Below are 25590 nucleotides of genomic sequence, written 5' to 3'. Positions count from 1 at the left end.
ACTGTGGTGCCGTGTCCACGAGGAGTAAACATCATATAGTATAGACACGGCTGCATCACGTAAGAGTCTCATCAAAATGTGTTCAGTAGATTTCGTTCGGGACATACATCAATATCTACAAGCTCTCGCGTATAGATACGTTCCGGGAATTTACAGATAATTACGGTTATATTTTAGTTCGGAGAGTCCCGGCAAAGAAACTGATTCAAAGTCCTTCCAAATGGCACCGGGAGGTGAGAGGAAGAAGTCCGAGGCCTGGCCCAAGGACGATGTCCAGGACTTGGAGAGGAGGCTGAAGAACTTGAGGGGTTTGAACTTGTAGATTGGATACTGGATAGGGATGCCACGTGAGTGAATTGTAGGGTAACCATATCTAAATGTAGGGCTGTCACTTGTAAGTTATTTTTTAGTGTTGCAAATAACAAAACTTAGGGCTGTCACTTGTAAGTTAATTATGTTAAGGGTTGTAAATAGAGAAATATAGGGCTGTCACTTGTAAGTTAGGTATAGGGTAACAAATAGCTAAAGATAGGGCTGTCACTTTTAAGTTTCTTATAGGGTTGCCAAGTAGACCTAATTATTAGGTAATTAAATTTTAAGTGTAGTAAGCAATTTTGTAATGAGGGTTGTTTATTGTGAAATTCTTACTCTGTACATTTTCAGTAATATCTTAAAATTTAAATTAGGGTTGTCAGTTTACAAAATGATATTAATAGGGTTATCGATCGAGGAATTAAATGTATAGGTTAAAATTGTACTGTATGTTTGTCTGTATGTTTACGAGCTAAAAACTTTGTAAAGCGTTTGTTTTTTGCGTTACCATAACATTTATCAGTATCGATATAAGTCGTAATAGGATCGATAAATACTATAGTATTTTTATTGTAAATAAATTTATGAGATTAAGTTTAAAAAAAAAAAGGTATTTACGTGAAAATATAAAAAAAAAAAATGTCTATCAACAAATGTATGTGTATAAACCAGCTACCTAACTTGTATTTGTGTGTGTTTGTAATAAACGAGGAAATCTACAAAAAAAAGTATATATATATATATATATGGCTTTAATCAATAATAATGTAAATAGTATTTCAGCGGCGAGTCCTATTAATTTTAAGTGTACGTCCGTGCGTGTGTTACGTTATAACATACAAACATGGATTTAAACATCGCCCGCGTACGTTAGATAGACAAATTAAATACGAAGTTACTGAAGAATTAATCATAATTTATATATAAAAGTAATATTTTCCTATAGCTCCGGTCTAAAGATTTTTTGTCATATAAATTATTTATCTATATATATATATATATATAATGATGAAGACAATGCGATTAAGTTGCGTTATAATAAAGTTTTGATTATAATTTTAACTTGAAATTACTAAACGTGTCGGTTTAAGTCAGATTGTAAGTTATATATATATAATGTTTTTGTAACTACGATAGTTTTTGATACTCTCATATATATTATTGTTAGATTAGCTTGTATTTTTATGTGAATTTCTTTTAATATTATTATTATTAGTTATTTTTTTATACACATGTTTTGATTTGATTTAATATTTCCTTAGTTATACTTATATCTGATACGCGAGCGGAGTCAGGTTAAAAATTGTGTTAAATTTTTAAGTGATTAATTTTTTTTGAACCTCAGCCGCGACTGTGTGGTGGTAAGTGTTCAGCGTAACATGGTAACTTGACCGACAGTAAAAAGGTGGTAAATGTTGATTTAAATGCGGAGATGTAATTTTTGATAGTGATGTAATTATTTTTTTTTATATGGGTTATGTTTCTGTATCATCTAAGTCATTAGTTCTAACGCTATGTGAGTTTTATATGTATAGATTTTTTTACGTGCCAATTTATTGAAATGAACAAAAAAAAATATAAAAAAAAATGGCCGCACTTACGATATTTTAAATACAAAAGACGTGCTCGTATTTATATTTTGCTGCTGTCAATGTGAATGTGCGAGGAGAAGGAATAGAGATATTTTTGTTTGAAAACACATACATTAAGAGTGAGTGCGGCTTAAAAAAAAATATTATCGAAACCCCATGAATCGTCAGTGCCTTGAGTTAACGCGCAAATACGCTTTTTGTATGTATGTGTCCGTCTCCCTGGACTCGAGGGTAGGCTGATATTTTGTAACAATATTTCGTTATCCAACCCGTGTCCCATATATATTTGTATGTATATATTTTTTGTTATTAAAAACGGGCGAACCAACAGCACAGCACTTGTTTATTATACCTTTATATATAAGGAGACATTTACAGGGTCGCCGTCGGAGTTTTTGTGAGGAAATTAAGCTAGTAAGCTCGGGAAATGAGCAAGCGAGCTGAAGTCGCCACATTGTTCTTTTGTCAACCCTGGTCCCGCTTTATGTAGGGTTGGCACATGTTCTGTTCCATTCTCGCCTATCAGCCTTCATATCAACGGTCACCTTTACTCATGTCACCTTCATCATCAGCCTATCGGAGCCCACTGCTTGGCAAAGGCGTCTTCTCACATGGAGAAGGTTAGAGCATTAACAACCACGCTTGTTCAAGACGGGTTGGCAATTTCAATCTTATAATTTGAAATTATAAGACCAGGTTTCCTCACGATGTTTTCCTTCACCGTCCGTCAGTGTTGTCTAAATACTCTTTGTAACTACATATGACTCGAAAAAGATCACATTGCTACTAGCCAGGTTTCGAACCCGCACCCTCACGTATGAGAGGCGAGCCTTTAACCTCCAGGCCACCACGACTTCTCCCACCTGTCACCTTACGCAATCCATCAATCTTTTCTTATGTCTTCCTAGACCCACATATCCCCTCCCAAAATATACCCATTCCATACCAATCTATTGCTCCTCAACTTAGGACAGGCGCTAGTTTCAATCTTCGTCTGATATGATTATTTCGTATCTTATCCCTCCTTGTCGCTCCACAAGTCCCTCCGACATCCGCATCTCAGCCACACATAATCTCTTCATCCATCCCTGTGACCCCACACTCGGAACCACACATTACGACAGGTCTTATGATGGTCAGGTGAAAAAAGGAATTTGTGAATATCCTGATATTAGGATAATGGGTTCAGCACCAACGACTTCACCTTCCAATGGGTGGAATGGGTCAAGCATCCAGTCGAGATATATATATATATCAGCTAGTGCGGATCATAAAGAATGTGATTATGGAGAACCTTCGAGAAATACAAGAACATTTAGAAGAATTGAAGTTTCATTTTAAAATATCTGGAACGTACTGAAACAAGTGACATTAGTGACGTCAGCGAGGCTGGCGTCCTGTCTTTAAAATCAATGAATTCGTAATAAATCCGATATTTATATATATATTTACAGGAAAAGTCCATGTAGATCCGTTAAGGGCGTATAGCTTGCATTTCTAAATGATTTGGCTATGAAGCATCCTGTCCTAAATCTCACCATTATCGAGCTATTCAATATCTAGATTTTTTTTTATAAAAAAAAAAAAAGATTTTTTGGATATTGAATCGCATAAGTTGAAATTTGTTAGCATAATTCCTATAATTATTTGCTTTCACAAGTAATGAGATGTCTGGCCTCAATAACCAAAATTGCGAGTAAATTTTTAAACGGGTCATATTAGGATATTGAAAATCTTAAAAAATTATAAGATTTTACAAAGATTATATTTTTTAAAAGGATAGTGCTTGAAAATATCTACGTTATATTGTTTTAACCAACTGAAAAAAGTGGAGAAGTTATTAAAACCGCTTAATGATTAGTATGTTGTTATTGTGACGAAACCTCTCATCATTCCATGGATTCACCGTGCGGGTGCCGGGTCCATCGTTGCAGGGAGAAGAGCTTCAACAGTGCCTGGGACTTGCGACTCAGGAGTAGGTTTAAGGCCTCTACCTAACGCGTTAAACGCTCACCTCCGCCGTCCAAGCTCGTCTCTACCTAACCAAATTAATTTAAACGGAGACATATTAACAAAAACATATTTCTAATCTAATGGTCTATCTTGAAGTTGTTCGATCGTCACCAGGTCAGTAGGTATCTGATAAAGGAATCTTCTAGAAAGCAAATGAAACCTTGAGATAAAGATTAGTTCAAAGCTGTTTTAACACGGGTAAAGCCGCTAGCAACGGTTAGATTAATATTTATTTACAAAGTTATTAACAAAAACTATCTCTATAAGCACAACGCGTTGAGTCACTTGTGTTTCCTTTTACGTGCGTATAGTTAATGCAACAAACATCGCAGACAAAGTCGCGTATCAGCGTTCAAATAAAAAAATCCCTATTCGGTGATTTTGTGACGTCATTGTTAGTTTGATGACGTCACGCGCTATCAGCAGTCTAATAAATTGTGTTAGTGACGTAATGGCATCGCAATGACACAAGCAAAACCGGTATTCAATATCCTTAGCACCAGTTTTCTATCGCCGGACTGAAAACCGACAGTGTCGGTGTTTCACTGATCGCGGTCTCTCACAGCGCAGACAGTTATGTAAGTGGCGGTCACGACCGGCTTCCAAGAAATCGCATCGTCGAATTCGTACGATTTTATTGAGAAAACTTTCCAAAGTCTTGCAAATTGATAAAATAAATACAATTTCTGCCTCATTTGGGCGTGTTGACGATTTATCTATGTACATATTATATTGTCTGTTTGTCCAAATGGTAAGTATACGGTATGTTATATGTAGAACAAAATGATGCTTTAAAAAATTTTTCTCTGTCTCTCTGTTTGTTTCCGCTGCATCGCTTCTGATTGTACTTTCATTGGATGAGAGCTGATTTAATAGACTTAGTCCATTTAGACATTATATAAATACGTATACCTCGTAACACAATCGATCACAGCTATATAGTAGGTAAATAGAAATCCTCGTCAGTTCATACGATCTGAGGAGATAAATTAAAACATGGGCTGAAAAGTCCCGGGCCTAACAAAGAAACACAGTTTTTTTGGTTCAATATTAGCTTTATTCGTAACGTAATCTCTATCAAGAGGAACGCAATCCTCCCAGCGCCGCTCTAACATCAATACCACTTTTATAGACCGATTTATCTCTCGCCCTAAAATAGGCCTCAGTGACAGCGGTAACCTCTTCATTCGTGCGAAATTCCTTACCGGCGACCTTTTTTCTCAGGTCTGCGAACAGCCAGTAGTCGCTGGGAGCCGAATCTGGCGAATACGATGGATGTCGGGGCAATTCGAAGTTGAATTCATGTAATTTTGGCAATGTTTTGATTGACTTGTGACACGGTGCGTTGTCACTGATGAAACAATTTTTTTTTACTATATGCGGTCGTTTCTTTGCAATTTCGGCCTTAAAACGCCCTAATAACGTTTTATAATATTCACTGTTAATCCCAAAATACCGAGGCCATAAGATTTCCAGCCGATTGTTGTATTTTTGGGTGCTTCCCACTCGGATGACCATTATTTCTATTTATGAATGAAGTAAAGGATCTATATTTCACAGACACACAGACTATATTTCACAGACAGTGACAGTGGTCACAAGTCGACGCAAAAATTCCGGTTCATTACGTTTAAACATGGCCAAAAAATGCTCAGAATCATCAAAGTTTTTTCGTTTTTGGGCAACAGCGAGCAAACGCGGTCCCCACTTCGAACAGAGCTTCCTCACAGTCAAATGCTCATGCAATATAAAGCCGACACTTTCTTTTGATCTCTTTACGATGTCAGCTAACTCACGCAACCTCACTTTTCGATAATTCAAAACGATTTTGTGGATTTTTTTTATGTCTTCTAGAGTTACCGTCTCATTAGGACGTCCACTTCGTTCTGCATCATCGGTGTCTCTACGACCACGTTTGAGCTCAGCAAACAACGTTTTATTGTTGTGTCTGATGGAGCGGAGTCCCCATGACACTTTTCAAGCCAGTTTTTCGCTTGAACGGTATTTTTTTCCCATCAAGAAGCAGTGTAGATTTAAAAAACGAAATTGTTTTTGATTGATTGCTTTTAAAAAAACAAATTAGCGTCACTCTTAGCACAATAACTCGCAAACTAATGAAAAGAATATCATGAAATTTTAACAGCTGTCTTTTGAAGGTTAGTATTAACTGAAAAAAGGTGACTGCAGTGTAACTACTAAATAATATGACTTTGTCTTAATCCAACTGCCTTAAAGACCAAAAAATATAAAAGTACCCACATTTTTTTCACCGATTACATGTTTCGATTAGTAACGTAACTATGAGAATATGAAACTACCTAATATTTCCTAACTAAATGCAACACAGTTATTGTATTGGGAACGGAATTTCCAAATTTGTCGTGTGAAGTCATATATGTGTACTATGTATTATTGTGTGAAAGAAATTATAAAAGCGTGGGACTATAAAAGGTAGGTAGGTAGGTAGATATGAAAGGATAGGACTTGCTCAATCCCGTGTTGCAGCTAATAATCTGATGAAGACCTTAACCGACTTTAAAATGTATGGTTCTGTTTTGCGCTATTAAGTATGGCTGTGTGTCCGTGACTCGAAGGTGAGCGGTCCACGCGCGTTAGATAGGATCCTCTTAAACCTACACCTGAATTGCAAGTCCCAGGCACTCTTGAAGCTCCTCTCCCTGCAACGATGGACCCGCCACCCGCACGGTGAATCCATGGAATGATGAGAAGTTTTGTCTGAGATTTATTAATGGAGAAAAAAATTTCCGTGGTTACTTCAACCATGATAGCTTAATGTAATGTTAACATTATATTTTAAAATCATATTATCTTTATCGGCGTTTCCGGCAATAGCGGGAACAAAGTTTTTTTTGTATTTAAACACCATTTTTGTTATAACTTATAAGTACTATATACAATGGAATTTTTATCCCTATTACGAACATGTACGTTACGTGAAATGCAAGACACGTAAAACGTAAGACACGTCCCTCCGTCTGTCAGCTGACTTTATCTCACGAAACTCGGCGACACAATTTAAAGTACCGCAAATGAATTATTTCTGTTTCTTATTATCATCATCAGCCTATCGGAGCCCACTGCTGAGCGAAGGCCTCTTCTCACATTGAGAAGGTTAGAGCATTAATCACCACGCTCGCTCAAGGCGGGTTGGCGATTTCAATCTGATAATTTGAAATTATAAGACCAGGTTTTACGATGTTTTCCTTCACCGTGTGTCAGTGGTGACTCTTAGAAAGTACCTATGACTTGGAGAAAACACACTGTTACTTGGTAGATTACGAAATCGCCCCTCACTTACGAGAGGCGGGCCTTTAACCTCCAGGACACCACGACTTGTTGCTATAACATGAAATATAACTATATACACAAGTTTATTTTCGCCGTATCTATAGATAATCTTACGGAACACTGCTAGAAAGACACTAGACCAGTAATAAAGGCCAACCCTAATAATTTGCATTTGATTATTTTTAGTACCAAAATCGTGTTTTTATCATAATTAAACTACTATGATGAATTTTATTAATGTATTAAATAAAAGCGACCTGGGATACATAGAGATATAGTGCTAATTCGTTGAGCTTCTCATATATACTACCTCCCGTCTCCGACTTCGTCCGCGTAGAATTTATTAATATTTGTTGTCGAAATTAAACTAAGTTTTTCAGATATTACGTTTTATATTATAATTTTTTTTCAATACATGTTTACGACGTTTCCGTCCCTTTACATCGACCGTGATCAACGGACGAGACGAAATTATAACAAACGTAAAACAAACAATCGCGCTGTATCCGAAAAAGTTAGTTTCATTTAAATATCTCGTGACATACAGACGACTACACCACGTAATTAATAAACGAGGCTATAAAAATACCTTAATCAGACTCTTCGTTTGCTTATTACTGCTTAGAGACAGATTTAGTAGTTTCAGCGTTAATGTTAACAAACATCGACACATACACATCGATACATACAAAATTTTGAATTTTTTATACTAATAAGGTATTGGTATAATGAGTCAATAGCCAAGTATATACAATTTAATGCCGTAATAAATATGATAGTTCGAAGGATAGATAGATAGATAGATCGAAGTTTACATTACGTGCGCATTTAGCTTAGTCGGCTCCACAGATTATGAAAGCAGCAAGGAAATATTTTATATCTGATAGCTACCAAGCAGCGATCCTAGAATACGCGATCGACGAATTATACTGACTTAAAGATCACGTAATAATTCATCCTGATTATCTTTGTAAATATTTTTCTCTAAAATGTTTCCAACTAGGAACCAATTTCATGTTGTGTATTGAGAACAGCATTTTATCTTGTGGTTATATATTAATTTACAAAGAAACGTGTCGTTTTAAAATCGTTTGAGATCTTTTTAAGTGCACAGAGCACCTTGACTATTACATCCTATTGAATAAGGTTCTGTTAAAATTTATTTACATAAAAGAATATTTCGATATTCGACATCGAACAAAATTTGGTACAACAATAAAATTTATACAATTTCTAAACGCACAACGATTTTTTTTGTGTGAATGAAGTTGTGCAATTCATTACTTTCATTCGTTACCAGATCGATAATTCTTTTACGTAAACCAAAACAAACATTCTGTGATAATTGCTACACTCACCAATAAGGTCATAAGCCACCATCGTTCAGTTAAACTTATACTCAGTGATTGTAAAGGCTTCCATACGACAACACAAGCTTTTATTTATTCAATTATTATAACTTGAAGCGTCAGTCGAACTGTCATTAATATTGTCATTTACGCGGCAAAAATTGCGCTTAACAGATTATATTTGAATTACTAGCAAGGAGGTTTCATAGCGCGATATAAATATAAAATTTTTGTTCGCCCCCATTTTTTTGTAGCATTTTTAATTTTTATTTCTATAATGAAGACTCTAGTTGGACTTTTATTGGTAAGTATTTTTATATTATTTATTTTATTTTATACATTATATAATCATACGTCGTTATAGAATAGGGTTATAAACTTATAACTATTGTATGTGGTTTTTAATATATATATGCTGAAAAAAACTCAATTAAATTTAAAATGTGGTAAAAGAAAAGTCTAAAATAGCAGAAAGTCTATATTCTTTTCTATAACCGTTTTATTTATATTCCGTGTAGGCTATAATAATATGTTTCTACATTCGCCAGGTGAGGATTGTATGTAAATAAACATAAAGGTATTATGATATAAAAATATGTCAAATATATTATATTATGTTCATATCATTTATATTTTTTTTTTTGAATATATTAAATACCATTTATTTTCACTATCAAACGAACTGATTTTTTTTTTTTTTTTGCAAAAACTGTCCCTGCGTGACAATATCCAGTATTTAAAATATGTTTAAAATTTAAAACAAATACAAAAAAAAGGTTCTTCAATAAGCTTCCCACGAGTTAGCCTCGTCACACTGCACACGTATAGTTTACAGTTTTTCTAAATAAAACTTCGTGTATGATAGTAACGACAAAAATGCGGTAAGGCTACACATATTCAGCGAAACATTTAGAGGGCATGTTTAATTATCACTCACGTGTATTCATTGCCAGTGATTTAGGCGATGATAAATAAAAAAAAAATATAGTAGGTAGTAATTTTAAACAACATTAAAAATCCATATCCATTATAATGAACTATGAATATAAAATAAAGATTGATTGCATTTTAATTCGACACATAGTGTTCGCTCAATGATCATTTAATTTAGTGTGTTAGTACATTTTCCGTGACTGTACCATGAGTTTCACACATACAAACTAAAAGCAGACAGTTGTTCGTTTCCCATAGACTAAGTTACGTATCATGTGTATAGGGAAATTAAGACTATCTGTATATAAAGATGCAAAAATCTTACAATTCGTTATATTCTCAGATAGTTGATCGTCGAATTCAACACAATGCTTGCTTAAAAGTTAGAAGTAAGGATAAAATTTAATTCTCGTCTACATTTTTATATATCTATCTCATTAAAAAAATTAATTTGATTTTATTAAAAAAATATACAAATATATATATATATACATAGTAACCTTTGGTATTATTTCACCATCTGTTTTTAGATTTTGTAAGTCCAGAGTCGTTTATTGTCAACATAAAACCTTTTTTGTAAATAATGAAAAAAAAAAATATCAGCTCAGAATTTTCCTGATTATGTTCAGCAACACATAACGCGATGTATTTTAATATGAACACTAGGTATGTTTTTCCCATGGCATCTGCCTCATTGAATCGCATCTTGACGCCAGTCTGCATCTTTCTACGAGTAACTCGAAGATAACTCCACTCTCCCGACAGACCTAGCTGATTTCCTTTTCATATTTACAAAACGCGACAGCCTTTAATTCGTTGACCTCTTTATTCTCTTATATCAAAGACCAATTTTAACATGACAATCATCCAAGAACGCGTGATGATTTTAACAGATTTTTTTTTCTAGATGATATAGCAACAATATTCATTAGCCGAGGATCGAATGATAGAGTTACAAAATTCTATGGAAATCTATCCAATTATTGCCGCCATACTGGCAACACTCAAATTGTTAGCTTAATTAAACATGTTAGTAGTTAATTTAAATCCAATTTAAACTTTTCGACACGATTGTCTTAACTCATATGTTTAAATCGAAACTAATAACAATCTTAATTGATTCTTTTTTATGTTGCTGCATAAATATTATCACTGTGTTAAATTAATTCATGCTTTTGTAAGCTGATATTATCATAAATTTACATTTTTTATATATTATATTCTGTGGCCGTGATCAGAGACAAATGAAAAATTGATTTCCCCTGGCGCTGATTCGAATTAAAAAAAAAGATGTTGAACGCTATGAAAAAAAAAATTATGAATATTTAAATAATATTGTCATTTGTGTATTTCTATATATATTTACAAGTATTAAAAAGTAGTCTCTTATTTTGTTTGCAAGGTAAAAAATGTTTTGATGTTGACTCATAATATACCAGTAAAATGGTAATTTTTTTTATTTTTAATTATATTTATTGTTTATTTCTTATAATAATAGATATCAAACAAACAGGTTGTGATAATGATCAAACATCTGTCCGATGGCATAATGATATTGAATTTACGACCACATAATTGAAAAAAAAAATTAAAACCATAAACGTCAAACGATGCAAGACAGGTCAGAGGTTAACGCCGCGGTTTATTTCAAGTTTTAAAATATTAATATACAACCTGTATATTACTATTCAGCATTAAAAATCTTATATTTTTCCTAACTTTTCTTTTTATAACTATATTTTTAGAAGATTTTTTTATTCTTACGATGTATAACTCACGATCGAAATGTGTTTATAATTAATTATAAATTATAATATCCGTGCCGTAAGTCTGCTTAACATCGTCGGACGATTAATTACGGAGATTTATGAGTAAAAAACCTTAAACGCTGCGTAAGTAGTGTGATTACGCAAACATGTGGTAACTGCAGCATTTTAATCCCACCGAATATAACGAAACGAGATTTCGGAATAGGATTTTTTTATGCTATGTCTCTATTCGAGCTGGAATCGTGGTATGTTTTGTCAATGTCGACGTTTCTCATGTGTTGGACGAATTATAACCACGAGTTCTGTGTGGACACACGCGGGATATTGGCGGGAATAAAATGTCACTGTATACGATATTTTGAATGACAGTTAAGGGACATTTTTAATTTATATCGGATATGGAGGAATGTGACAAAGAATTTTTTTTATTATTTATAATAGCAAGATGAAATCAGAGTATTTCAAGGAATTAATACAGAAAGTGATTTATTATTACTATTTTTTAATCATAACACAAGCCGTAACAAAACTATATTCTTTAAGGAATTTTATATAAACAACAGAATGTAAATTTTCATTTTAAAATTCAAATTAAATCTAAAATAATTTTAATCTTACTTTATTCATATTTTCAATTTTACATGACATTGGCTGAATGTTCTATGCATCACGTATTAAAGATTATTAAAACTTAAATTACCATTAATAAACGAATTTTTGATGAACTCATATAAAAAATAACTTTATATTAAGGTTTAATATGAGATTAAATTCCACAGATAAATCTAATTAATAAACTATAATATAAAGATAACATCAAACATTTTTACATTAAATGTCTATAATTTTCCTTGTGCCAGTTTTATCCACAGATAAAAAAAATACGTTGAATAGTTGACGTGAGAAAAAATAACAATATCCATTCATACAAGATGGTTTTAAATGTTATTATTGCCTTATACATTATGGTGTTTGAGATTTTTTTTATTAATAGATACGGAAAAGGTTTTATATTAATTTTGATAACTTTGGCTGTATGATACTGAACCGTGTGCTTATGTAAAGTATCGTCACTATATACGGAGTTTTAACTATTTTTGAATAAAATCTCCTCACGTAATATTAACGTACTATTGAATGAGAAACGTTAAACGTTTCGTGTGTAGTGACGATGTAGACTCGTGGTAAGCATATATAATTTTTTCAGATTTTAAAAGTATATTATATATAGCGTTTGAATGTTTTTTCTTAATATCTTATAAAGTAGGTGGATTTAATACATCTATATAATGTGTTTAGTAAGAGATCTTTAACGAAATACGAATAGTCAGTGAGTTTATCATTGATTAAATTTAATTTTATATACAAATAATACAAATTGTACCGTCTGTTTGTAATTTCAAATTAAAAAAACTTCCACTGAACCCACCTAAATGTTTATAAACAAGCATATTATTGTTTGTATGTCTGTTTGTTCTGCCCTATCTATGGAACAGCTGGATAGATTTTTTCCACTTTTATTCACACAGACAATGTCACAAGGAGCAACTTAAGCTACTGGTATGTTTGAAAAAAACTGAACATATATTTGTCTATTATAAAAAAATTCAAGCGGACACAGTCACGGGCGTAGCTAGTTTTTTATAATTCAACGAAATGAATATTGGGTAACTGTTCTTTATGGAAACTCATAGAAAAGTAAATGCCTTGAAGTTAATCTCAATGTAACTAATATCACTATACTTTTATACTTAACTACCCGATATATGTGAATTCTCTCGAATATTTTATTATGATCAAACGCGAAAGGTAACACTTAGCTGTAATAAACAACGTTGGTTATAACTTGGGATATATAAAGGCTTCGGACTGTTTAAGGTTTCTTCTTTATCGTCGCAAGAGTCTTTAGACTCGTCGTGGTCATCACGTATCAGTGATCCGTGTACATGATGACTGTCATGGGAAGATAGTTGCAGTGGTTTCCCCTTGACTTCTGCACCAGCTCTTTTTTGGGGCTATTTAGACCCCAAGGCTTGCTGTAGCCTGTTCAAGCCAGTTGTGTCTAAATACTCTTGGAAAGTACATATAACTCGGAAGAGATCACATTGCTACTTGCCAGATTTCGAACCCGCGCCCTCACGTATGAGAGGCGGGCCTTTAACCTCCAGGCCACCACGAATTTTTAATATATAATAAATATATATTATAATAATAATTTATTTATTATATCCATGAATAAACCTATGTTTACATAATTTTCGCAATAAATTATTTATATTATTAAATGGCTTTACATTAATATTTTTAATCTGCGTCATGATTTGTCAAAGCGACGTAATAAAAAAAAATAGGTTTTAAAACAACTAAAACTTCTTTGTAATAAAAATAATGTTTAAATTCATTTCCTTTAAGTAATATTTATACTATTTTATGGGTTCCGAATACAAGAATAGTATTAAATAACAAAAATAGTAGTAAATAAAATACCTTTTAAGATAATTTGTATGATATAAGTGGTTTTCATTTTTACATATTAAGACTGACGTCTTGATGTCACTTTAAATAAAGACGATAACAGACGAGGCTGTTCGTATTGGACTCGCGTTTCTTTATCGCGATTAAATTAAAAAAAAAAAAGTCGTCGTTGATATCTTTCGTTGCTTTCATTAAATGTTAATAATAATTCTCATACAATCATAAATTTTTCTTACCAGTACTTAAATATGGTGGCTTCCTATTTTTCTTCATAAATATTATAACATATACTCAGTATAACAACTTAGTTTACAAATATTACGTTATACCAACATTATGAATATACTCTTTATTATTATTTAGTTAATATAGAGTAAAACAGACTATTCCATATCTTATCAATATAAAAATAAACAATAAGACTAACGAATTAAAAATTTCGTTATCGCCATGTCAGCAGACGCCTTTCCTTGACAGATATTAATTGTAAAACATTATTCATATAACAAGCCAAAAACCTTTGTACAGATAACTGAGGTCAATTGAGAAAATAATAGTTTAAATGTCAAAGATATTATTTATAGAGATAAGCCTATAAAATATACATTAATTTAAATTCGATAAATATTTTTCTTCATTGGAAACGTCTAAAGTGTGTCAACGTCAACATGACGTATATATTTTTTTCCGAGAGTGACACATGTTTATATTGTTATAAATTAGTTTAGTTTCGTTGGAACAGCTTATTTAAGGAACTAAAATATGAAATTATCCTATATTATATTTCACACATCTATGAAGTTTATAGTGTATATCATATTAAGGTAATAACAATATCATCCGACTATCAATGACATATGTAAAACAATCAAAAATTAATTGTGAGTGGAGTCCCTCCGCGCGGAAAAGTGAAACTTCGTAGTGTTTGAATGAAAACAGGAAGGAGTATTTTAGATTTTTGAGGAATTAGTGTTTCTTTAAGACAAAATTTATTATTAATTACAAGTCACAATTGATCGCTAGCATTCCCTCTCGCTCTGAATAAATTCGCGGGAAAAACCTTGTCTTAAAATAAAATAGAATTATATATTGTAATCCTTAATGCAAGCCGAACGAATGGTTGCATAGTATCTATAAAACAAAAACAAAACGTGATCCTTGTACAAGAACTTGTGGGTAGAGAGAGGAGCTTGGACGGTGGAGGTGTGCCTTAAACGCGCGTTAGATATTGGCCTTAAACCTACACCGGGTTCGCAAGTCCCAGGCACTGTTGAAGCTCCTCTCCCTGCAGCGATGGTCCCGGCACCCGCACGGTGCATCCATGGAATGCTGAGCGGTTTCGTCTCGTCTATATATAAATTTATTATATGTTTTTATAGTAAGAAATATATTATCTATAGTAATTTAAACCGTGTGTCAAACCAGCTGACGGACAGAGAAGTCTCAGTGTTAGAACCATTTTTCCTTTAAGTTACAATACCGTAAAAAAGATTATTTTCTAAGAGTTTGTTAAAAAATTATCACTTGTACAAAACGATACGCGCAAATACAGCTTGACCTCGAATGTTCAAGGCTCCAACAGATTATATTCAAAGACAGTCATTGCCAAAGTTAATCTGTCAATAAGTTTAGGATATTAGGTCGGCAAACACGCTACCAGCCATTTATTCATTTTTAAAATGTTGGCTGTTTTCGGTTGAACCTGCAGCTACGTTTTCTATTTCTTAAAGTTGACAAAAAATCTGTGTTATATATATATATATATATATATATATAAAATGTTTTTGAACAGGTCACAGTCTCAGAGCCTCTTATAACATTATCTGTGTACATTGAAAGGTGAGCGGTTATACTAGTTCCTCGCTGTGAAGGTAGATTAGATTAGTGGAGCTGGAGATTGTAAAACGATCCAAGAATTAAGAATAATCATGCAACCCACTCGGACAGTCGTCGGGATTCAGGACGTTTCGTATATCTCTAGTTTTCATCATGAGAAATAATACCTCCATCGCCATTTTGATTATTACTAACTAGGGATGTGACAAAAACTTTCATGTCATCATGTTATTTTATGAAAATTTTAACAAGAAAAATTTCCGACGCGAGTTCCAACAAGGTTGCGTAAAACATTCAAAGCTCTTGGTGAGGGGGAATAGAGAGAGGGAGCGAGAGTAAACGGGTGGATCAATTGGGAATTGTAAGCAACTTTTATAAAGTTTGTCTTAAAGAAACAATATGAGTTTACTGAAAATTGATTCCCCCCCCCCCCTTCCTATTTTCACTTTCGCGTTACGAAGTTTCATTTCTCCCGCGCGGAGGGACTCCAAGCACTGTTTTTTTCAGAGCATCACTATCTCTTTCGTGTTGGTCGCTCTGCTGATGAGCCTCTATGTTACCTTAATTAATGTTAGTCAGCTATTGAAAAATAACCTGGGATGACTGTCTACCTTGCTATGGTGAAGTGTATTTTATAAATTCAAATACAATAGTATATTTTCTCCTTAACCAAGTAATAGATATGTCATCATCAGCTTGTCGGAACCCACTGCTGAGCAAACGAATCTTCTCACATGGAGAAGTCTAAAATATTAATCACTACGCTCGCTCAAGACGGGTGGCGATTTCAAACTTATAATTTGAATATAGACCAGGTTTCCTCACGATGTTTTCCTTCACCGTCTGTCAGTGGTGTCTAAATACTCTTAGAAAGTACGTATGACTCGGTGAAGATCACATTGGTACTTGCCAGTATTCGAACCCGCACTCTTTTACGTCTAGACGACAATGACTCATTGTAAATGTTTTGTCTAGTACATGCAGAAAAAGCTTATACGAAAGCATGAACCTTACTTTTGGCGAAGCACAAGGCTCGCTGATATTCTGACACTGTTCCTATGTACCAACCATCTGTTAGTATTGATTGCTATGAGTTCATCTCTAAGAAACCGGATTCATAGAGACCCTACAGGTCCAGGACGCCCTCTCATCCATCCCTAAGTGTATTGGAAGTCTTGACGTCGGAATCTCCTGTCACTTATTTTCCTCACGTCCACACAGCCATTGAATCCCTCCCACATGCGCACAGCAAGTGATTGGTATAGTTTGCCGGCGTCTGTATTTCCTTCGAATTATAATTTGGGTGTCTACAAGAAAAGGGTGAGTCGACTGACTGACAGTCAAGCACAAGCCAGTCGAATTAAAAAAAAAATTTGACACTTCGCATATTTGACATAATGGCGTAACGTACAAAACGTATATGGTCTCTTTTCTTTTACTTACTCTTTTTATCTTTTACTAATATTTTCACGATTATGTATATAACACATAAATGATGAACAGATACGTAGCCAGTATAATGGTACAAATAAGCGAAAAGTTACTTTAATATAATAGTTTTACTTTTGATTGTACTTACATAGCCACAGATAAGGCAACTAAAAGTTTTTTTTTTTAACAAAAAAATCTCAATCGACAGTCCAAAAATGAAATTAAATGATTGATTTATTAAAATTAAATTCACAAGAGCTCTGCTTATCGTTTGTTTGTTTTAAATAACACGCTTGAACCTTACCACATGTTTGCTTTACTACATACGTAGCGTTAACAGTTTGTAAACCTACGTCGATACTGTCTCGTTATATATATTTCAGATTCTCCAACCATAATATTAATTCACCGGTCATTCTGCGAGCGTGTTTAAAATTTAAATTATTCTATGTCGGAAAATAAGTTTCCTTTAAAGTTGACTTGTACGGTACGATATAATAAATTTTTATTTTTACATTTAAGGCGTCACGTCTTGAACGTTACTTTAAATAAAGATGAGGCTGTTCGTGTTGGACTCATGTTTTTTTATTGCGATTAAATAAAAATAAATCGCTGTTGATTTCTTTAGTGGCTTTTCATTAAATATAAATAATAAAGAGGTATAATCATACTATGTTCTTACCAGGAGCTCGCACCATGAAACTGAATACGTGGAGTGTATAGTTTTAATTCATACATCTTCACACACACTATCATCGCGACAATGACAATGAAAACGTGTTATCTCATGGTAAGGACTAAGGGGGACAAAATTATCTTTATTCTCAATAAAACAAAAATTGTAACAATAAGAAATATATACGTACATATATGTATATTTGTTTCTAAACCAGTTATTTAAAGAAAAAGAAAAAACGTTATGTAGCTGTTCACTAAACATTTAAGCTCGACCTCACGCGTTACTTAACTCGTAAAATTAATTTTGCGTAATACTATTCAAGAATTTCGTTAATGGCGACGGAATCCCACACATTTTAATATTGTTTAAGCATATTTGAAATTTATGAAAAAACTAACATTATTATTTAAATCTACATGTTTTTTTATTTTTCAAGGTGAAATAAAGGAAGCATAAATTCCTAAACGAATTTCGTGTTACGCGCGATAATATTAGTTTTGATAATGGCGGGCGCAATTCAATTATATATGTTTATTTATATCGGCACTATATCGATGATAGGTATTCTTAAATATAATAGGAAGTTTTCATAAAAAGGCTCTATGTTATTAAGGTTACATACAATAAAATAAAATTAAGTAGTAAAATTAATAAAAACTCACATGATTATTGTGTTTTTCTTTTTTTATTCAACCTATGGCTTCATTCGAATTTTTTTATTTAACGAACGATATATTATATATTTGAATACTATGTAGAAAAATCGAGAAGGAATTCGACTAATGTAATAATGGCGAATATTTTTGACACTCAAACATATTTTTAGCCGCACGGAGCACTTTACGAATACTTATAAGTAAATTAAAACCTATTGACATTCCGTTGCAATTCAAGGCATCTGACAGTTGCAATAACAGACGTGTTCAAACACTTACCGTATAAATTAAGATATTTTAAAATATTTATGTTTTAACTATTCAACTGATATATTATTATATTCAAATTGTATAAGAATTTTTTTTATAAAAATTGGCTTTATTAAAATTAGTTTTCATGAATCAGTTGACAGCTGTTGTACGACATTCAGCCATTTTGAGCAAGAAGTTTGTATAGTTATATAGAATTCCTGATCGCAATAAGGATATAACCTTTAAAGGCCTTTATTTGTATTTATAGTCTGCATTCGATTTGTATTTCTACAATCATGTTTACTTCAACATATATTTATTTAATGAGAGACGGCTATTACAATATATGCTTAGTCTAATGCATATAACATTTTGTCGTAAGAGTCAGCTGTATGAAATTATACACTAACGTATTTAAAAGGACAAATACTAGATACCAAATAGATTGAAATAAGAACCAAAGGGTGTTTGATGTTCATTTATTGAGTATATATACAATACAACAGAAACTTATTTTACTTTATACTTTATTTAGACTATAGAGGATTCCTCTTTGTATTACAATTACAACGGTACGGAATATTAGAAACATTTTGCTTCTTTATCTATTATGAATTCTCATTAATCGTCTATGTTTTGTTTCTAGTAGATCTTGTTTGTCTCTCTCTCTCTCTCTCTCCCTCTCTCTTTTAGTTTCCTTTTTTTTATAAACATATTGATAGTTGACATTTCAAGTTTCAACAGATAATTAATGTCCTTCAGTTATTTGAAATAGTAATAAATCATATCGATAAAAAATATATACCCATGATAAAACTTATACGTCAACTTAACGAAATTAATTAGGAAAATGGCTAAAGATAATTTTCTGTTTCTAAAAATATTTAAGAGACAAAACCGCTCAGCATTCCATGGATTCACCGTGCGGGTGCCGGGTCCATCGTTGCAGGGAGAGGAGCTTCAACTGCGCCTGGGACTTGCGACCCAGGTGTAGGTTTAAGGAGTCCCTATCTGACGCGCGCTAAAGGCTCACCTCCACCGTCCAAGCTCCTCTCTCTACCCACAAGTTCTTGTACAAGGATCACGTTTTTGTTTTTGTTTTATAGATACCATGCAACCATTCGTTCGGCTTGCATTAAGGATTACTATTAACCATGAATATAGTGTAAAGTAACTTGGTCAGTTTTTCCAGAGACTTTCATCACACGTAAAATAGATTTAATCTTCCTCACCCTTACCACAAGACTTACTTTACAATACATACGGAGAGTATTCGGTTTGTAATTCACAAATCTATCATAGCGAAAATATATTAATGAATTACTCCGTTTTTAGTGATTTGCAAAACTTGCGTTACGAACATTCAACTCGCAGCGGATATCTTAAATGTATTAATCATTGCAGTATTCTTTTATCTATAATATAGATTAAAAATATTTAAATAAGGACGTTTTGCATTAAAATAAAACTAGTATTATCGAATTTACTACGCTTTTTTTTTTAAATTAACTACTTTTCGTTTTTCTCGTCTGCCCGTGATCACTGTTGCTGAAAAGTAATCGAAATGTCGCTAGTATGTGGTTTAAAATAATAAAGTAACGCGTAGTAAATCCGAAAATATTACTTTTATTTAAATTAACACTCGAAAAAATCTTAAATCTCATTATTTTGTGTTTAGTACTTACGTTAAAAAGTGTTCATACTTTCGACATTACGGAGCCGAAATTTGGGGGTCAAAAATTACTTTAATAATATATTATATTTTTGATTTATTAATGCATATTTGTATTAAAAATTACCGTAATTCGATGAAATTTTGCATACAGATAGATATAAACATGGAGATGGTATAGATTTTGGTTCCACCATAGACATTTTTGCAGCAGAACCGCGGGCTCGTACTGGTATCCAAAAGTCGTTTCACTAAGCAATTTACATATTTCCATTGGAACTGTCAATTTAGTTTTTAGTTCCAAAAATTAAAAGAATCACAAAAAATAATGACTACAACAAAGATGTGGATTATTTTTTTTCTATTTTTATTAAATTATACAACTTAATTTTGTCAGTGTGTATTCGGCTTTATGTATTTTTTTAAACATCATTAATTATTCATGCAAATCTAACAATGGTCGTGTTGAATTTAAAATTATTATAATGATATAAATATTTGTACATCTTTATTAAATTCTTGGTTAGAAATATTTTTACGACATCTTTAATCTCGAATGACATTGACAGTGGACATTTTTTTTATCTTTAGACGTCAAAAATTAAATAATAATGTTTGAAATAGAATATATTAAATAGTAATTAAAGTAGAATGTATTTTAAATTATTAAAAAAAAAATTATCAGATAAAAAAAATGTTTCACAGATTTTATTTTAGAAAGTCAGAATTTAAAAGATATGTTCTGACGTCTTAAGTATGTATTAATCTTTACGTAGGTATACTTTTAACGTGACTTTACCTATAATCTAAATAGTTCCTCATCAAAAAATCTTATAGACAGTTTAAATTTTAGCAAAATTATTTCAATATTAAATACACATGTGTTATATAAAAAATAAATCACGCTTACTATGTTTGAGTTAACGAAATCCAAAATTTCGTGTACCAATAGCGTGTTCAGAGACGCGTCAGGCATGTGTCATGACGTATTAGATATAGGCGTGGTTTTAATTTAACTTGTAAGTCAAAGGTGAGTGGATATAAATATTTTGAAATTGATTTTGAAACATCTCAGGCTGTCGAGAAGAAATCTTCTGTATAGATAATTTATATAATTTCACTATGATATTTTTTTTGTTTTGTTTTTTTTTATATAATATGGCCTTCATTCGTGCAAAGAAGTGCACAGTATATTCTGCCAGTGTCGTGTAGAATTGATTGGCTTTTAATAGATTCGTTTAATTGACAGGCTTTGGAAATATTTTTTTAAGATAAATCTCGACAACTTTTGACAAATAGGTATCTCCGAATTGAAGGGTTATTTTTTTATTTCTCCATATCTTGAAATTGATTTTTTTTAATCAAATTCTTTTGTAAAATAATAACTCGCGACTCACATCTCGTGATAAATATTTAAATGTATTTAAAATCGTTGCTTCCACTATGTTGTTCATTAATTTTTTATTTATAATCGTGTGCCGTTGCAGAGTTTTGGCTGGTTGATGGCGCACTTAGGGATATGTTAGTATTCCGACTGGTACAGATCTTTTCGGGAGACGGTAGTTCCGGGAGGTATCTGTGCCACATAGTTGGGAGAGACGGCGGCGTGTCATCATTGCACTTGCTCGGATGACACGCCCGACCACGCATTAGCGGAGTGCCCTGAGTAGGAAACGGAGCGTCGCCAACTAGTCACCGAGGTTGGCGCGGACATATCGCTTGCGGCCGTAGTTCAGGCTACGGTCGGTAGTGAGAGGGCCTGGGCAGCGGTGGCCTCTTTCTGTGAGGTTGTCATCTCGCGGTAGGAGACTGCCGAAAGAGGGACGAAAGACGATCCCTCTTCGGCGCCCATGCGCCGACGAAGGCTGGGTCGGAGGCAGAGGGCTTATGCCTGCCGAATGAATCCCTAGTGCGAGGAGCCTGCGGGTGTCGGAGGGGTAATCCGATGCCCGATAACCCAGGCAAGTGGAGAGCTGGAGATCTTGCATTTCTGGCAGGCAGCTCTTAGAGACGGAAGGAGGGTGTGGGTGGGGCCCACCTTTCCTACCGAAGGCGGACTCCCTAGAGGCTCGTGCGTAGTGAACGGATGAATGGCAGGCCGCCCCCGTTACACTAGCTTACGCACTGCGCCGAGAACGTCGAGGGGTTTTAGTGGGTGGAAATCCCACATGCCTCGGCCGTGTACCTCGCGGTCGGAAGTCTTTGAAAGATCTCCCTTCGTAAGAAAATAAATAAATAAAAAGGGGTATGTTAATATCGTGAAAAAATAGATCAAAAGAATCCTTGTAGCGTGTTGTATATCCTGTCAAAATGTCAGCTGAATCGGTGCAAAACATTTAAAGTTTGTGAAGCAAACAAAAATCAACTTAACATTTACATATTTATATAAATGTTATATAATCCATATATATATATGGATTATTTTCATATTCGCCTTGTTTATTTTATGCAGAAAAGAAATTCTCAGTTGTACTTCAAAAAATACTTTAAATATTCTTTCTTATATACAAAGTAAACTCTAATAATTAATACGTTTAATAATTATTAATAACAAGTAGGCTGACTACGACAGTTTACTTATGAACGTGACTTATATTAATTTTGACAGCTGTCAACTCATAATTCTTTATTTTCTGTTTCCATTGTAAAAAATGGTTATATGAGACGAAACCGCTCAGCATTCCATGGATTCACCGTGCGGTGCCGGGTCCATGGTTGCAGGGAGAGGAGCTTCAATAGTGCCTGGGACTAAACCAGGTGCAGGTTTAAAGCCCCTATCTAACGCGCGTTAAACGCTCACTTCCACCGTCCAAGTTCCTTTCTCTACCTAACTAAATTAGAAACGAACCAACTTGGGCTGCCTTCGAAGTAGGTTCTAAGAATGAATTGATGTTAGCTCTGGACACGCCCAAGTCTTCTAGTACGTTGTAGAGAGATCTAGCTGCTATACCTCCCGCCAATATTTCTACCGCCTACAAATCTACGACGAACCTATTCCTAGTGAGTTCGTTAGTGAGCTCGTAATACTTGTTGACCTTGATGGCATGGTCTTTTGAGGACGTTGGCTTCCCAAGGAACCGTGAGCTCTATTAACACTACAAATATGTTTGGTCTGGACGCCGACTCATAAGTATCCTCTGGGATTTTGTATTGTTTCTCATCAGCATCCATCATTATAGTTCTATTCGGAGCCGCTTCAATGATAGAGTTGGTTTGATGTTAATTTTATAGTCATAGTGACTTCTCACACGAAACTTATTGTTCGGTCGTTTTTGGCAATTTCCCTTCGCACTCTGGCTACCGAAAGACTAACCGCTTCACGTATGATTTCTAAAACTCTATCGTGACGACGCGAGTATTGACCACTATCCAGGAGTAACCTACGTCCCACCAGCAAAGGCTTAGTTCCAACGACCTCCCCGCATATGTTGCAAGTTTTTTCTGTACCTTTACCCCATCTTTCTAAATTACTCTGACGTGGGAGTCATCTGGAACGCATTGTAATATATAGTTATGGAGATATTAAACATATAAGTCTATGTTAGTTCATTAGATTAAAATTAGTACAACGATATTAAGTTCCAACAATCATTCTTTTAGACTTCATGGTTTTTGAGTCGAATCAAAGACAAACTCACTATGCACTTATCAAACGACTGAGGTGAAGTTAATCGGAAATATTTAATACGTATTAACTTTCGAATTTAGGATAGACTCATAAATCCACCTTAAAATAAAATTATGTTACAAAGGCGCCGTCCGTGATTATTGATTAAAATGTACTATTTTCCATAAAATTATTTTTATGACTGATTATATAATTATATGTAATACTGAAATATTTTAAATTTGTAATGGCAACATTTAAGTTTCAACTTGTATTTGAAAACCTTAAATACTGGCTTCAGCCATTTTGCAAGACGTTACTGGTAGTAACGCCGATCAGTGAGAGTCATGATTGAGACTGTACCTCGAACAATTACTCAATATGTACTATTAATTTTATTACCTTCATTACAAAACACAACTGACTTTTTAAAGAAAATAATTAAAACTACGACTTCTTGGTAAATCACTTGTTATTTCCAAATTGACAAAATAATGAACAATTACATCCTAAAGGGCTCTTTAAATAATCTCTCCCCCCCTCTCCTCTCCTCTCCTCACTACACCTCTCCCCTCCGCCAACTCACCCCTTAGTCAATACAGCTCCTCTTATTTTTTTTGTTACAATTTATTATAACAAAAACGCATTTCAGATTCTCGGCAGCGTTTTGTGTCAAAGGGACGAAATAGTAAGAAACGATTTTGACGGACCTTACGAAGATGGCTCCTTCAAATGGGCGTTACAGACTGGTTAGTAATAAAAGCTAAACTTATTATAACAAGCACTAATTAAACAATAAAATTAATTTATAGAGAAATTTATATCGATTTTTAAAAGTATTTCTATTTATTATTATATTTTTTTTTAGTATATTTTTGGTTTTGTTTATGGTGAGTTCTTAGTTCCATTGTTTGTCACTAGAGGGCGGTATTTATCACGAGCAGCGCTCGACGCCTCGCCAACAAGCGCCGCTGATCGAAGGACAGTATCAGTACATTGCTCCCGATGGACAGGTATATTAAAATAAGTTAAATGTATAAATTAATAGGAACATCACGCTTTATTATTTGGTAAATAATTTAATTAAATTAATTTAATTTTCATGTCTCTCCGTAAATATCTAACGGTTATAGGTTTCTTAATAGTATGTTAATATTTCACGAGATGGCGTGAACAATAGTTTTCATATCCAAGTGAAAATCTTTTGCTTTTTAAATACGTATATAATCTTACGCTGTAAATCTCATCGCGTCACTTTTTTAAACTATATATCGCATGTCGCGTTACAGCCGGCCACAGATAAGATAAAGTGTGAAGGCAGGTCCGCCAGTCACATCAGCTGATCGCGTGCTATTTATATTGAGAGAATACATTTTGAAAAATTGAAAACGTGTTCAAAAAACTGTTTACATACATAAATATACAGTATAGAAGTATTGTTTGCTATATATAAAGCAGCTGTTGCAGAAGTGACGATATATCTCAACCGTTTTCCCAGGTGATCCGCGTGCTGTACACAGCTGATGAGTTCGGCTTCCACCCCACCGGCGATCACCTTCCGACGCCACCGCCAATCCCACCACAGATCCAAAGAGCCCTCGACTACGTCGCCAGACTCCGAGATAATAGGATTTAATAAAAAGATTCAATTAAACTGTGATTTATTTCAAACAAGCTTGTTTTTTTATCATAACAGTAATTAAAC

The 25590-nt window shown here is 33.6% G+C and overlaps 2 protein-coding genes and 1 long non-coding RNA gene across 4 annotated transcripts in view; 2 read left to right on the top strand and 1 right to left on the bottom strand.

The window, feature by feature from the left end:
- Positions 1–2237, top strand: part of LOC116776862 (charged multivesicular body protein 7) — a 12046-nt gene extending 9809 nt beyond the window's left edge. The window contains exon 11 of the mRNA XM_032670138.2: positions 178–2237. Coding sequence (XP_032526029.2) covers positions 178–322 — 145 coding nt within the window. The 3' untranslated portion in view covers positions 323–2237. The remainder of the gene's footprint in view (positions 1–177) is intronic.
- LOC133320430 (uncharacterized) lies at positions 2231–8647 on the bottom strand. Its single transcript, XR_009753792.1, has 2 exons — positions 8585–8647; positions 2231–2493 (listed from the first exon to the last, which is right to left on the bottom strand). It is a non-coding gene; the product is annotated as an uncharacterized LOC133320430 (long non-coding RNA).
- LOC133320429 (endocuticle structural glycoprotein SgAbd-8-like) lies at positions 8483–25559 on the top strand. Of its 2 annotated transcripts, none has more exons than XM_061528900.1 (4): positions 8483–8879; positions 24538–24634; positions 24807–24898; positions 25384–25559. In XM_061528900.1, exons 1-4 carry the CDS (start codon positions 8853–8855, stop codon positions 25519–25521), a joined length of 354 nt encoding a protein of 117 aa, XP_061384884.1. In that variant the 5' UTR covers positions 8483–8852; the 3' UTR covers positions 25522–25559. The 2 variants fall into 2 exon arrangements, with proteins under 2 accessions (XP_061384884.1, XP_061384885.1); XM_061528901.1 differs by lacking the exon at positions 8483–8879 and adding an exon at positions 17688–17809.
- The last annotated feature ends 31 nt before the right edge of the window (positions 25560–25590 follow it).

The sequence above is a fragment of the Danaus plexippus genome (assembly GCF_018135715.1).
Source record: "Danaus plexippus chromosome 29 unlocalized genomic scaffold, MEX_DaPlex mxdp_36, whole genome shotgun sequence".
NCBI lineage: Eukaryota > Metazoa > Arthropoda > Insecta > Lepidoptera > Nymphalidae > Danaus > Danaus plexippus.
This window is presented reverse-complemented; position numbering and strand designations above follow the sequence as displayed.